The 15,519-nt window shown below is 40.5% G+C and overlaps 1 protein-coding gene across 1 annotated transcript in view; it reads right to left on the bottom strand.

Moving 5' to 3' along the window:
* The window catches only part of naaladl2 (N-acetylated alpha-linked acidic dipeptidase like 2), a 323,222-nt gene that overhangs the window by 78,960 nt on the left and 228,743 nt on the right, over positions 1-15,519 (bottom strand). Inside the window, exon 12 of the mRNA XM_029428942.1 lies at positions 1,999-2,088. Within this exon, the coding sequence (XP_029284802.1) occupies positions 1,999-2,088 (90 nt within the window). The remainder of the gene's footprint in view (positions 1-1,998; positions 2,089-15,519) is intronic.

Raw genomic sequence — 15,519 nt, 5'->3', positions numbered from 1 at the left:
CCTTTCCAGTACCTTGGAGTAGACTTAACCAGGGAGGCTGAGAAGTGTGATACCCCTGTAGTTGGCACACACTCTCTGGTCCCCCTTTTTAAATAGGGGAACCACCACCCCGGTCTGCCGACTTCCTCGCAATGTTGACGAGGCGTGTCAACCAAGACAGCCCCTCAACACCCAAAGCCTTCAGCATTTCTGGACAGATCTCATCAACCCCTGCGGCTTTGCCACTGTGGAGTTGTTTGAGTACCTCAGTGACTTCCATCAGGGAAATTGACGATGATCCCCCATCAGCTTCTAGCTATGCCTCTACCATAGAGGGCGTGTTAGTCGGATTCAGGAGTTCCTCAAAGTGTTCCTTCCACCGGCCGATAACCTTCTCAGTCAAAGTCAGCAGGGTCCCACCCTTGCTGTACACAGCTTGGATGGTTCCTCGCTTCCCCCTCCTGAGGTGCTGGATGGTTTTCCAGAAGCACCTTGGTGCCGACCGAAAGTCCTTCTCCATAGCTTCTCCGAACTTCTCCCACACCCGCTGCTTTGCCTCTGACACGGCAGAGGCAAAGCAACTGTTTCCGGAGTCCTCCCGGATAACATAACCCGGAAGGACTCCTTCTTCAGTCGGATGGCTTCCTCTGACCACCGGGGTCCACCACGGTGTTCAAGGGTTACCGCCCCTTGAGGCACCTAAGACCTTGAGACCACAGCTCATCACCTCAGCTTCAGCAATAGAGGTTTTGAACATCGCCCACTCAGGTTCAATGCCCCCAACCTCCACATGGATGTCTGAAAAGCTCCGCCGGAGGTGTGAGTTGAAAATCTCCAGGACAGGGGCTTCCTCCAGACGTTCCCAGTTCACCCGCACTACCTGTTTGGGTTTACCAGGTCTGTCCAGAGGCTTCCCCCACCCCTTGATCCAACTCACCACCAGATGGTGATCAGTTGACAGCTCCGCCCCTCTCTTCACCCAAGTGTCCAAAACATGCGGCCTCAGATCAGATGATACGATTACAAAATCGATCATTGACCTTTGGCCTAGGGTACTCTGGTACCACGTACACTTATGAGCATCCTAATGTTCGAACATGGTGTTTGTTATGGCCATTCCATGACTAGCACAGAAGTCCAACAACAAACGACCATTCGGGTTTAGATCAGGGAGGCCCTTCCTCCCAATCACGCCTCTCCAGGTGTCTCCATCATTTCCCACGTGTGTGTTGAAGTCTCCCAGCAAGACTACCGAGTCCCCTACTGGAGCCCCCTGCAGGGCTCCATTCAGGGTCTCCAAGAAGGCCGAATACTCCGAACTGCGGTTTGGGGCATAGGCACAAACAACAGTCACAGTTTTCTCCCCCATAACCCGAAGGCATAGGGAGCGACCCTCTCGTCCACCGGGGTAAACTCCAACGTAGCGGCGCTCAGCCGGGGGCTAGTGAGTATCCCCACCCCGGCCCGACGCCTCACACCTTGGGCAACTCCGGAGAAGAAAAGAAAGTAACAAAAACACAAGTAAATATTGTCTTCGTTCACCATGGCATGCAGCTCAGCAGCAGTGTGTTCAGTGTTGCCACTGGTGGACAGAGGCTGTATTACATCAATACAAAACTGAAACCTCCTTTAAATATAGTTCAGGCTGCCAGATTTAGGTTTTTAGGGACCTAAATGGAAAATACATTTCTTGGTAAGGGTAAAACATGGTCCAGGTGTTGTTTTTTCCACCATGGTAATCTCTACGAAAAGATTCCCTTCCATCTAGTAAAATTGTATTTCTGCCATTCTTCCCGTATCCAATATTATGAGCCGCTGAGCGACTGAATTGTAAGAGTCGAGATTGTGACCCGTTCTGGGTGATATGATATTTAGTATTGCAGTCTGTGATCAGGGTGAGGTATTTCAGCCTTGCCAGGTTTTGGATCGCTTTTAGCAACAGAGAAACACAACTTTATTGAGTTATAGACAAAGCACTTTCAGTTTTGGTTGAAGTTGGATTTTTTATGGTGGTCCTACCTTAACAATGGTCTCATGGAACTTGAAAAGCGGATCCAGCGTCTCTGGTGACTCAGCAGAAAATTGGGCTTCCGACAGGAAACTGGTGGTCTGAGGTGCAAGAGAAAATAAGAAGCAATTGTTACACATGACACCACATAGAACATTTTCAAGTCAAATCATTGTCTCATTTAGAAACGTTTTTGTGGCACCAGAATAATTCTAAATTCCAAGCCAAAATGAAAGAAAAGCTTACCCTTTTTCCCTTCACTTTCCTTCTTGTATTCTAGTTGTTCTATTCTATTCTAAGAGTGGAGTGACCTGTCAAACCTTTGACAGGAAACAACAGTAACCACTCTCAAGGCCACCAGACTGCCAGGATGTTTTGTTCTGCTGTCAAATATATATACTGTGCTTGTGCACACACACAGAGTCCCTGACACAAAGTCATGTAACCATGCATGCACACACCCAAAAACACCTCATTGTCACCTCAGCATATTTTGTAATGCCCCAAAACAAAGCACCTCATTTTAACTTCAAAGTCGTGCTGCTGACTTTGTCGAGGATTTGTTTTTTTCCTGGAGTCAAATTAGGTGGCAGACAGCTAAGAATCTCAAAGGTTCAAACACTCGATTTCTACTCAGTGTATCCTGGAAATCAAGAAATATCTGACAACTCCTATGTATCCTACTAGTTTCAGACACACTGTAAAGTAACATTCTCATCCTTAGTGGTTGGTTAAACCTTAGAGTCTCACTGATGAAACCAATAATAATGTATTTATTTTGTTGTACATCGGCTTATAATGTGTACATTGTGTATTTTATATTCAACATATGTTCTAAAAAAAAACACAATGCAAGAGAAATTCTGTAAGGGGCAATAAAGCAATAAAGCTTTACATTTATTTATTTATTTATTTTTGACACCTGGGTTTTGACTGGTTTGTTTTGCTTCAGATGCACGTCGTCACCATCACATCACCCATTGGTTGTGGACTACGGTTTTGAAGCCTCAATAGCTTTGGCCATCTTTAGTGTCACCATCTTAGTTTTTTGCTATCAGACGTAACCATAATAATAAACTTTGTTTACAGAACACTTATCAAACTAAGACAAAGTGCTTCACATAGAGCATAATTAAATACAATACCAAAGTATATGATAAAAAACATGAAGGGCAACATTTTAATAATAAACAAGAAATTCAAAACTAATAAAGTGACACAGATGGGAGAGCAAAGTACAACCGAACACTGCATAAGACAAACATACTCTAAATGGGACCATACTTATTGAGATGAACATCATGCTGTATTAGGAAAATGTTTACTAAGTCAAGTAGCAGTCTGTTAATAGCATTGCTTTAATTCCAGCTTGATATGGATATTATTTAAGAAATCCAGAAGTTCCTTTTAAAAGCTAAAAAAGGAAGCGTTGTACAGGCTCATCATCCTACGTTTTCAATACATTTTCAACAGGCGAACTCAATAGAGATAAGTAAGTGGTGGTCTTTTTGTAAGTATGTCTGTACATGTTGTGTGCACCCGTAATCAGACAAGAATGTTGGATACATTTTGGGATACTTTATGTCAAATGCCAACAATTTTAAAAGTCTCACTTTCTACAATATTTGGGCATGCCAACTACGGTATGTTTAAGGTTAGGGAAAGATTATGGGTTTGGCAAATATACTATAGTTAACGTATGGTAAAATATGCCAACTAAAACACTTAGCTCAGGTTAGGGAAAGATTAAGTCATGGTTAATAAAACGTTGAACATAAATTGTGTGTCTGTGATAGAACACACACTTTATCTTAAAGCCAGTTGTGCTGCTTGTCCATTCCATCACCATAATGTTGGCAGTGGAGGTATATGTTTTTGAGGTTTTATGAGTCATGGGTGTTACTACAAATGCACGCCATCAGTTAGTGCACCCTGTAGAAATGTAGATGTTACTAAATTTTGAATGTATGGTTCGTGTTTTCTAGCTGGAAAACATTAGTGTTGAGCCTTCTCAGAGTTAAGTGTGAACCAGGCAGAATTGTTATTAGCAGGGTGTTGTACATCATGTTGCACATAAATAGATACCAAAAAGCTTTTAAGTTTTTGGAGGAAAAACACTTTAATTAAAAATAATTAAATACCTTAGCCAGGAGAAGCAGTTAAAACCTGGGACCAGCAATCTCAAAGAGGTAATATGGCACCAGCAGTGAGGGCACATATGGGGAAGAGAGTTTTTACTTAATAATTCACATATTTACACATTCCAAAGCACAAGCAGAACGTTTTTATGAAACCTGTTTGTGTGCTTCCTCTGAATAAATATGTGAATTATTGAGCGCAACATCTGCCTCAAAATATGCCCCTGTTGTGGATGTCAAACTGAATATGTGCAGCGTTTCCCAAAAAGAAGCCTCACTGCCTACATCCAAATGCACGGTTACATCGCACAGTGCACTCTCACAAGCGCTGCGAGCGCTATTTAAACCCAGGAGATTTCTGCAGCTGTCGGTTACTTTGGTTAAGCTGTTTCTCTGTGACTACTTGTGATGTATGAGTGCTTTAAAATCAGGGCCATGATGATGCAGATACCCACATGCATGTACACAAATGTGGTTGAACAATGAGCATCCACTAACTGGAAGATATGCAGCTATAATAGCTAATTACAGTTTAAAGCATTGTTGTAATTATTACTCTTGAGAGCAGCAATTGGTAACTTCACGGTTACTCTGCTGATATATTATTACCCAGGGACCCATAGTTAAAAATCTTGACATGATCATTAATCTGACTTTTCCTATGCTCAGTCTGGCTAACACTAAAAACCTTTGAGGCATTTTCCCATCCAGAACTTCTTATCTCACTTATATATCCAATGATATAATGTTAATGAGGTTAATGAGTCTCAACACTTTACAATCACACCTGATGCTAATAATCAGATGTACAAGAGAGGGTAGTTAGTTGAGCCTAATAGGCCTAATATAAGACAAACGGATGGACATGTAATTTCAAAACACAAATTTTTCACATATTGACTTTTCACACATATTTTCTTGGTCCTAGCAATAAGTCCACCTTGCCATTTTGGCATCTCAAAATGGCAAAACAAATGCAACCTTGGCTTGTTTTTACTTGCCATATATTGGGCTCTGTTTGGCCCCTGAAATGTGGGAAGGACATTTTGAAATGTCAATGCGTATATGCCTTGGGCCCCAGAACCTTTAACATTTTTATCTACTTTCTTTCATTTTCGAGGGCCAATAATGACAAATATGCGTGAAGTCTGCTTGCAATCATTTGGATCTGTTATACACCATTTTGTCCATAATTGAATGGCTGTAGGAGTTATGTGTCTAAAGATATTGAACCTTACAAATGACTTACATCCTGAGATGTTATTTTTTGGGGGTGAACATGACAACATTTCCAGTGGAAAAAAACTAAGCAATTCACAAAATTCAGTAAAATATTTTACAGAACTTATGTTTTGGTCTCAAATAGCATATACATAAGGTTTGAATAAAATATAAAATGTAAACGAAAACGAAAACCTCTATCTGATTTGACACGGAGTGATCCAGCTGCTTCAGATGCAAAAAACAACTAGCAGCTCACGAGCCAAGTATTTCTCTCACGAGTTGGTAGAGACCAACACCAGAGCTAAACGAGGTACCAGGTAGTCAGAAACATAACTCAAAATTAAAAATAATGTTGCACTGTAACCAGTGGATGTGTAAATAAGCAACTGTTTGCAAACAAGCTCACCATATCAACTTAAATGTTGTTTTCACAGCTGGTTTCTGCTTCACCAAGTGGCTGAACAAATCAGTTATTGCAGGTTTAAATGACTGCTTATGTCCCATTCACACATTACATAATAGGAACAAGACCATGCCAAACAGTGAGGAAAATACAAAATACTGTAACACTCCACAGAATCCAGCTTCTGATTCCCCTCCCTCAGTATAGTACAGCACCATTAGCCATGGATACAAGGTGCTAAGCACCAAGCCAGATGAAGCACTCTGTTCTGTACTTCACAGGGCCAGCATGAAGGGCTTTTGGAGAGCTAAAGCCTTAAAACAAAGAGAGAGATAGCCAGGATCAAAGACACCAGAGTTCCATTCACTTTGTACTTAGAGCCCTTTGTACTGCTTATCTACCCCTCACTTCATCTTTCACAGTACATGCCCTGTCTGTGCCTTCATCTTAGGCTTGCTCTTGCTTTCTTCCCTTCCTCTACCTTGGCATTTTAATTATCATACTTTGACAAAAATGCTATCATGGATTTTCCTCAAAGTGATGATTTGATGATCAAATTGGAATAGCTGAATGAAAATGGTAATTTTTCAAACAATCTTCAACATCACAAAACATTATGACAATACTTGTATGATGTGCAAAAGCCAAAAAGTATATAACAATATGGGGGTAGGGGTTGAACACAAGTGCACATGTTCCAGCCTGAGGACATCACAACTTTACATTTGGAGTTCAGCACATTTTGGATTTCTATTAGTCCAGGATTGTTGAGGGATATTTATTGAATTTATATAGTTTAATATTTTACAATTACTGTTAGTGGCATACTATCTCAGTGGTTAGCACTGTCACCACACAGCAAAAACCTATTCCATGTCTGGAAGTTTGCATCTCAAAAGTAAGCGGTTAGATAAATAATGTTCTGCTCTAAAAAACAGTTAATTCAAAGATATGAATGGTGATGACACGGCAAAAAAAGTCTCAGCATGGTAAACGAGACGGGCTCCGTGTTTTAAGACGGGTCGTGTGGGTTACCCCTGGCACTGGGACAGTCTGCTGTTCAAAGGCTGAAAAAGAGAAAATTATTCATGTCAACTGCAACAACTCCTGGCATGCAATGATAACAGAAACACTCTGCCCTGTCTCCTCCTCTCTGTGTCTCTCTCTCTCTCTCTCTCTCGCACACACACACACACACACACTCCGACACAAACACACACACAGTAACACACAGATACACACACACACACACACAAACACACACACACGTTCAGTCAATGTTAGCCCTTCTGATAAACATTAACGGTGAAGTGCCTCTTGAGCATGAAGGACAGTGACAATAGCTCTGGACCAAATAATCTATTCCACTCATTACTCTGGATTGTCCACTTTCAAACCAGATGTCCTTAGGGAAAAAACATTCAGAAATATCCACTTAGAAATGTTTATTTCTACTTGGAGCCCTTTGTAAACCCACACACTAAGTCTAGTAGACACTTTCCCTGCAGAACATGCAAGGAATGTAAGCCTTTATCCTACATTGATGTTAACTTGCAATAGCATCATCCGATGAACTCAACTGGGTCAAGGTTCCTGCTGAAATAAAATCATCCATACAACATAAATATATATGGGTCATTTCAGAATATGTCCCACATATAAAAAAATCTAATAATCCATGCCCAAAAAGCTAAACCATGCACTTGTTGTTGTGTATTGAGACAAAATGTATATAAAGTTGCAGAAAAAGTTGTTTCAAAATATTATGTAAAATATAAAATAGCTCTCAAACACCCCTAAAATAGCATTTTTCTCTTGTCCCAGCTTCTTGGTGACCAACTTGCATGTCAAATATAAAATTAAATATAGGGTTTTTATTTACTTTTTTTGGTATTATTCTATTGATATGTCTCTTGTAATGCTAAAATATTTTTTTTAAATCATAAACATATTTTAAATAACAGTAATTTTACACTGAAAGTGTGTCCCACAACATGCATGCTACCCTGTTACCGAAACCTTTATAGTTTGGCAGAGGAAGTGAAAAAACTGTTAGTCACATGACACAGAGGAAATGACATCAGCAAGTCATGTGCTACTACCATGGGTAGACTTAAGGTAAGTCCTCCCTTTTATTTTTAATATATTTCCAATCTTTTTACTCTTGATCGAGTGTGGCACTCACACAAACGCAACCCTGTTAATCACATTATGAGACTAAAACAAATGAATTTCAATCATATCTTTCTTTAATTAGATATCTAAGTGTGTCCATTCCTTGACAGTAGCATTACATTGTGCAGCTAGCATTAATTCCTGAGGTAAAAGCTCAAATTAACATTGATTTGCAACCCTGTTACTTGCAACCCTGTTACTTGCAACACTGAGTGAGAGTGTTGACATTCAATAACAGGGTTGCATTTCCTTCAGTTTACTCTATTATTTATAGTAAAATGTCATGTGTTTGTATAATTTAGCATAATATAATGTTTTAAATGTAATACTGTATTTTCCATCTATCCATCGTCTACCACTTATCCGGGGTCGGGTCGCGGGGACAGCAGCTACAATAGGGAAACCCAAACCCCTTTTCCGGGCTACACCAGCTCTGACTGGGGGATCCCGAGGCGTTCCCAGGCCAGTGAGGAGATATAATCTCTCCACCGAGTCCTGGGTCTTGCCCGGGGTCTCCTCCCAGCTGGACGTGCCTGGAACACCTCCCTAGGGAGGCGCCCAGGTGGCATACTTACTAGATGACCGAACCACCTCAACTGGCTCCTTTCAACGGAAAGGAGCAGCGGCTCTACTCCGGGTCTCTCACGGATGGCTGAGCTTCTCACCCTATCTCTAAGGGAGACGGCAGCCACCCGTCTGAGAGAACCCATTTTGGCCGCTTGTACCCGCAATCTCCTTCTTTCGGTCATGACCCAGCCTTCATGACCATAGGTGAGGGTAGGAACGAAAAACGGCCATTAGATCGAGAGCTTTGCATTCTGGCTCAGCTCTCTTTTCGTCACAATGGTGCAGTAAAGCGAATGCAATACCACCCTAGCTGCTCCGATTCTCCGGCCGATCTCTCGCTCCATTGTCCCCTCACTCGCGAACAAGACCCCGAGGTACTTGAACTCCTTCACTTGGGGTAAGGGCTCATTCCCTACCTGGTGTAGGCAATCTACTGGTTTCCTGCTGAGAGCCATGGCCTCAGATTTTGAGGTGCTGAGCCTCATCCCAACCGCTTCACACTCGGCTGCGAACCGATCCAGTGACTGCTGAAGGTCACAGACTGATGATGCCATCAGGACCACATCATCTGCAAAGAGCAGCGGTGAGATCCTCAGGCCACCGAACTGCAACCCCTCTCCTCCACGACTACGCCTCGATATCCTGACCATGAATATCACAAACGGGATTGGTGGAGGCCAACATCCACTGGGAACGAGTCTGACTTACTGCCAAGTATCCGGACACAACTCTCGCTTTGCGCTTTGGCCCCCATATTCCCGCAGCACCTCCCAAAGTCCGTGGGACTCGGTCATATGGTCATTCTCCAGATCCACAGACACATGTAGACCGGTTGGGCGTACTCCCAGGCCCCCTCTAAGATCCTTGCGAGAGTGAAGAGTTGGTCCGTTGTTCCACGACTAGGACGGAATTCGTATTGTTCCTCTTTAAGCAGAGGTTCGACTATCGGCCAAACCCTTCTTTCCAGCTCCTTGGAGTAGACTTTAACAGGGAGGCTGAGAGGTGTGATACCCCTGTAGTTGGCACACACTCTCTAGTCCCCCTTTTTGAATAGGGGAACCACCACCCCGGTTCGCCACCAACCAGGGTTGGCCCTCTCCCAGACTTCCACGCAATGTTGACAAGGCGTGTCCACCAAGACAGCCTGTTACTATATAATTTTCTGTTAAAATAACCTTAAATAATTTTTCAGCTCACAAAGGTTTAAACTAATGTCCTTTTAATAGCTTGATTAATTATATGCATAATGTATTTGAGCAAATATTTAAAATGAAATACTGAAATTGGTAAAAAGAAACAATGACAATTGAAAAGTTGGGCAAGATCGATTTAAAAAAGCTACTTTAACATTAAAACTAAACTAAATATTATCCAAAACTACAAGAGTATTTAATATAAATGTGACTTTCTTTACTTAATAGTAAAAAGATTTATTGAAGAATGTTTTTAAAAATACTTTTTTCTGCTTAATGAGTATGTGTCACAGGGTTGCAAAAAAAATGGCACACAACAAATAAGAAGTCTAATAAAAAGTGTACATTTGATGCCTTTGCTGGCCAAATCACTTTTTTTGATTGTTTATCTGTTTTTACTAAATACATAACAAAAAAGAATAAAATAAAAGGTTAATTTTTCAAAAGTGTTGATGTCTAAATTGTCCTCTGGAATGACCCATATATTTCACACAGGTGAACTACATAGGAATAGAAATCCTTGCCCTGACATTGTTGGGTTTGTGTTTTCCAGTCTCTTGTCATGAGCTCAAGGGAGAACTAACTGATCAATCTCCTGGAACCTGAGGGAAGAAGTTGGATTTCAGTAGACTTTAAAGAACCTATCGACTAGATTTAACAGGTAAATAACCTTGTTTGTGTTGCATTTGATTATTCCCCAATGCCCTAGGGTCAGGGGTCGGGAACCTGTGGCTCGCGAGCCGAGCCATATATGGCTACTTCGATGACGCAATATGGCTCGTTTAAATGGCAAAATTAAAAACTAGCACTACATCGAGGACCAAACACAGTCCACATTTATTGAACAGGATAGACATATTGGAGAAAGTGCAAAAAGATATGGCACACATTTAGGTAGGCTACGTTCTCCGAGTATGCACCTGTGTCAGAGCCATATGTTTGGAATCTTTTCTTAGCTGCCAGTTTAATGTTTGGGGTTCGGTTGAAACCCTCAGTGAATGAAGGTGTGCATCAATGAGACTCCTGTGTGGGTTTCACACAACTCGAAAAATCTATTCAGCAGTTTCCCTCGACTCAGCCATCGTACCGCCATGTTCAGAATATGTATTTTCCCGTGGTTGTGCCATGCATTGATTTAATTAGCAAACCCGGCAGGCCAGTTATGATAGAAATAATATTTTCTCGCGGGCCGGATATAATTGCCTTGAGTTTGACACCCATGCAGTTCACACTGAAACATGCACATAAATTAGATAAATAACATAAGCGTTTAGTTTATTTAATAAAAGAGCACCTGTTCAATGAAACACTGATAACGCTTTTATTACTCGGAGACGTGTTATACTTTAAAAAAATGCACGCATAAAGTTGCATTCTATTTTCTCAAGGAAATACATTTAAAAATATTTGACTTTTATGGCTCCCCCAGCCAAAAAGGTTACCGACCCCTGCCCTAGGTGGTCTATGTGTACTTGTTCAATGATGGTGTTGTGCACAGGGGTAGTTTCTCTATTTAAGGAGACTCTGTTTAAGATCAGGCAATATAATAACTTTTACCAATGTATTGCATGAATTAGGTTTTCTTTTATATACCAAGAATGAAGAGTCTGTGAAATCTTGGGTTAGACCTGGATCTTTGTCAGTTTCTTCATCAGGTAAGGTTTAAGTGGTGATACAGATACTGATACTTTTCAGTAGATTAGGGATCACATTCTCAAAGTATCTTATTTTGCCACTCGGAGTCCTCCTAAATGCTTTCTAAGAGTTCCCTCTTAAGACCTATTCACTAAGCTGCTATGAGCAACTTTTAGTGCAGAGCAACTGGAACACCTCGTAAAAGCTAAGAGGCAGGGTTGACCCTGCTGCTGTGGATGACATCACGTGTCATGAGTGAACTTCCTCACTATGTCCAGTGATTGGTGTTTGTCTGTGTTACTGAATGTTAAATTAAATATTCATCAATACATAGGAGGGTGATATTTAAATAATAGTTAGGTTTCATGAAAAACATTTTAGAAATTGCATCACAAATTCCATACATGAAAGAAATTAAGATATTGAATTTTTAAATATATTGTATATGGCATCAAACATGATCAGCATGTGATTCAGGCAATTTAGAGTTGTCATTTAACCTAACCTAACTTGCATGTCTTTGCAACCAAATGTACGTTCCCCTACAACTCAACTGCATACTCAATTACTGTCTTGGTTCTGTTTCCTGTTTTATTTTGAAATGTTCCCTTCCCCTTGTGTCATGTCTTGTATTACTTCCTGTCCTTGTGTTTTTCTATCTACTTGTGATTGTTGATTTGATCCTCTTGTGTCCATTCACCCTGCCCTTGTGTTTTTTCCTTTCTCCCCCAGCTGTGTCTCGTTCCCTTGTGATTAGTGTCTGTCTATATACACCTGTCTGTCCCATTGTTCCTTGTCTGTTCGTCATTCATGTTACATCTATGGTGCTTCAATGTTACCTGGTGTGTTTGGTCCTCCAGCTCAGTGTGCTCTGGAAGATTCCGTGTGCTTCCATGTGTTCCCTCTTGTCTACCCTCGTGTCTTCCCTGGTTGGTTCTGTTCAGTTTGACTTTTTACGTGTTTGTATTTTTTGCAAGCTTTATTAAAATAAAGTTCTCTTTTTGTTAAAATCGTCTTGCGTTCTGCATTTGGGTCCTCACCTTTTCTCCACCATAACAATTACGTTTCCAGGAAGGTTTTGCTCCCAGATTGTGGTTGCAGTTTTAATCACATGGTTAATGTTGTAAATCGGGAACAAAACAAAACAAAAACACAAAACTAATTGGTTAAATTTAGTAAAATATAATAGTTTGGCCTAAAATAACTCATTTTTGTTTTGTTATTGAAGTCAACTATTTTTATTTTTAAAAAGGATTTATAAAGAACACGAGCAGCAGTCTACTTTGGGAAAGTTGTGTGTTTGTTTGACAAATCCATCCACGAAACCTCTTACAGGCTTTAGCACACTTTGATTAGAAACGTGTCTGTGATACATCAAAAAGAAACTTAATCTGGGCAAGATCACGTTATTTTTTAGGAGACCAGGCTGGTCTTTGGACTGTGGGAGGAAGCCGGAGGACGCAGTGAAAACCAACGCAGATTCCACTGGTTCTATCCCTCTTTAGACATCGTTAGCAATGTGTGAAACCCTTATTAGGCTACACATTTTGGTGATTAAATTAATTCTGGTCTATTTTCTTGTTTTGGCTGATGAAAACACTGGCAATAAAAGTCTGGTGTTGACCTAACAACCTAGTAAAAAATGCCTTAGAGAGCCAAGTGAAAGTTGGACATTACAAGGCCATTATTTTCAGAGCAAAAAGCAGCTGTGCTGTCTCTCTCTCTCATAAACCATAGCTGCATGCTGATATTCCAGCAGATTTTGCAGCCAGAGCTCAAATTGTACTTTGACCCAAATACTCTAACCTCCACAACACACATCCAATGTGAATCTGGGATTGACAGGTGAAAGTTATGGCAACAACAATGTTACTGTAGCAAAGCCTCACAGCACTAAGATAGAGGTCAAGGAACAATATCAATTGACTGAGGGATTTATTTTATGTTGTCCAAAATTAAAAGAAGGATTGGACTACTAAATGTTAATCTATAACCAATATAATTTATCACACCCTTGAAGTCATTTACATTAATTAAATCAATAGTATACAGAAGAGGATTCTAATGTTGATTATAATTCTGTTTGTATTATTCTAATTATTATTCTTAGTATTTACCATTTATATTACATATTGATTATATTAATTAAGTATTTCAATACTTATATTTTTCATATTAGGCGGCTATATTATGTTATTATAAAAACTCAAATTCTCTGAGATTGAAGTTACATAATAAATAAATATTATATTATTAAACAAATGTTTTGTTGTTTTTACCTTCAATTGCCCTAATGTTAGCTCTGCTGATGTTAGCTCTGCAGGTGTTAGCTCTGCTATAATGTTAGCTCTGCTACTACGAGCTGCCAGAGTGCAGCTCGTCTGATGCGGGTCCAAGTTCCGACCAGAGTGTCAGTATTTTAACATTAATTCAGATTAGTTTTATTCATGGTGTATTTTTGGAATAACATTAATGCTTTCGAGCAGTTGCGGCTCAGGGGGACGGCGCTTGTTTTTGTTTTTCAAGCAGCACTTTATCGCTCAACAAAATAAAAATCTAAAAACACACAATGTTAACTTCATTCAAACGCACTCGACTCGTCCTTTCAGCTTGTGCAGTTTGGCATGTTTCGTGCTGTAATGCAGCTCGAGAGCCTTTTTCATGACCGCAAGCGCGTCCACATAAACACAGGCCTTTTACTTCCACAAAGAAATAATCGACCTTCCATTTCTCCTGGAATATTCCGCATTCACCTTTCTCTTTGTTACACTCGCCATGGTGCGTTCGCTGATGTCAATGACCGTCTCGTTTAATATTGAAGTTTTTGACATGACGTGACCACGTGATGACATGTTCCGCTCGTGTTGTGTTCAAGGACCCTGACCTTGGCCAGGAAAAACAATCAGTTGCCGGTTATATTCTATATCTAACTAGATTTGGATAAAAAATTTCGGAGTAGATTTTTTGCGTGTGTTTATGAATTACCTCGCGGGCCGTACACACAAACGCCCCCCAAAGACACGTGAACGCCCCCCTTTCTAAAATATTGCTTCCAGCGCTGCCGCCCCCGTTGAGAACCCCTGGTCTAAATGAATCCACTCCCATTATTATTATTATTATTATTATTATTATTATTATTATTATTATTATTATTATTATTATTATTATTATTATTCTATCCAGTCATAATAATACTCACGTTCCTCAAGGCACAGGCCGAGGAGGTGGAGTTGCAGCCATATTTGACTCAAGCCTATAAATGAATCCTAAACCTAAACTAAACTATAACTCTTTTGAAAGTTCTTTGTTTTTCTTACGCTCTCAAACCCAACATGGAAAACAATACAGCCAATTTTATTTGCTATATTATTCGCCCTCCTGGTCCGTAATCTGAATTTCTGAATTATGGTAGGTGACATCCCTGGACCTTGGTCTGGCATATGGTAATGAAATTAAACATTTATTAGTCTGTCCACATAATCCTCTTTTATCAGACAGGAAGTGATTCCATTGGCACTTGTCTCAGAATCAATGTAACGGAGGACTCCTTAGCTAACTTTATTCCCTCCCAAATCAATCATCTTGCTGCAGCCCCACTGCAAATGACACTCAACTTTTTTCGCTCCTCTAAAAAAGAAGATAATAAAACAGAGAAAGCTAGCCCCATGGCATAACCCGCAAACTAAAAGAGAGGAAAAGGAAGAAATCTAGAAAGGAAATGGCATTCCACCAAGCTGGAAGAATCTTGTTTAGTCTGGCTAGATCAGGGGTGGCCAACCCGCGGCTCTCGAGCCGCATGCGACTCTGCCAAGTTTCATGCGGCTCTTCAGTTCATATCGAATTTTATTTGTGGGTGTGTATATGTGTGGCGTCAGTATGAGAACATGACAGTGCGTCTAATTTTGATGTGGCCCAAGAGCCAATCACAAAAATGCCTGCGATGCAGTGAACCAATCACCTTCAAGGGGGGAAAAACCTATCGTAGAGTAAACACTATCTGAGTTTGATCCTAAAATGGCAGGGAAAAAATGCACAGTTAAGCGAAAATATGAAGACCAACATATGACTTTTTATTACAGTGGTTAACAGTGTTACAGTGTTAACAAACTGAAACTGTTTAAAACACTTCTTCAAAAGGGAGAATTAGCGCATTTTCCCTCTCTGCTAAAAGCAAGCGGATAAGCTGAAATGCAACAT

The sequence above is a fragment of the Cottoperca gobio genome, chromosome 4 (assembly GCF_900634415.1).
Source record: "Cottoperca gobio chromosome 4, fCotGob3.1, whole genome shotgun sequence".
NCBI classification, from domain to species: domain Eukaryota; kingdom Metazoa; phylum Chordata; class Actinopteri; order Perciformes; family Bovichtidae; genus Cottoperca; species Cottoperca gobio.
The sequence above is the reverse complement of the archived record's forward strand: the minus strand, read 5'-3'. Positions and strand labels throughout refer to the sequence as shown.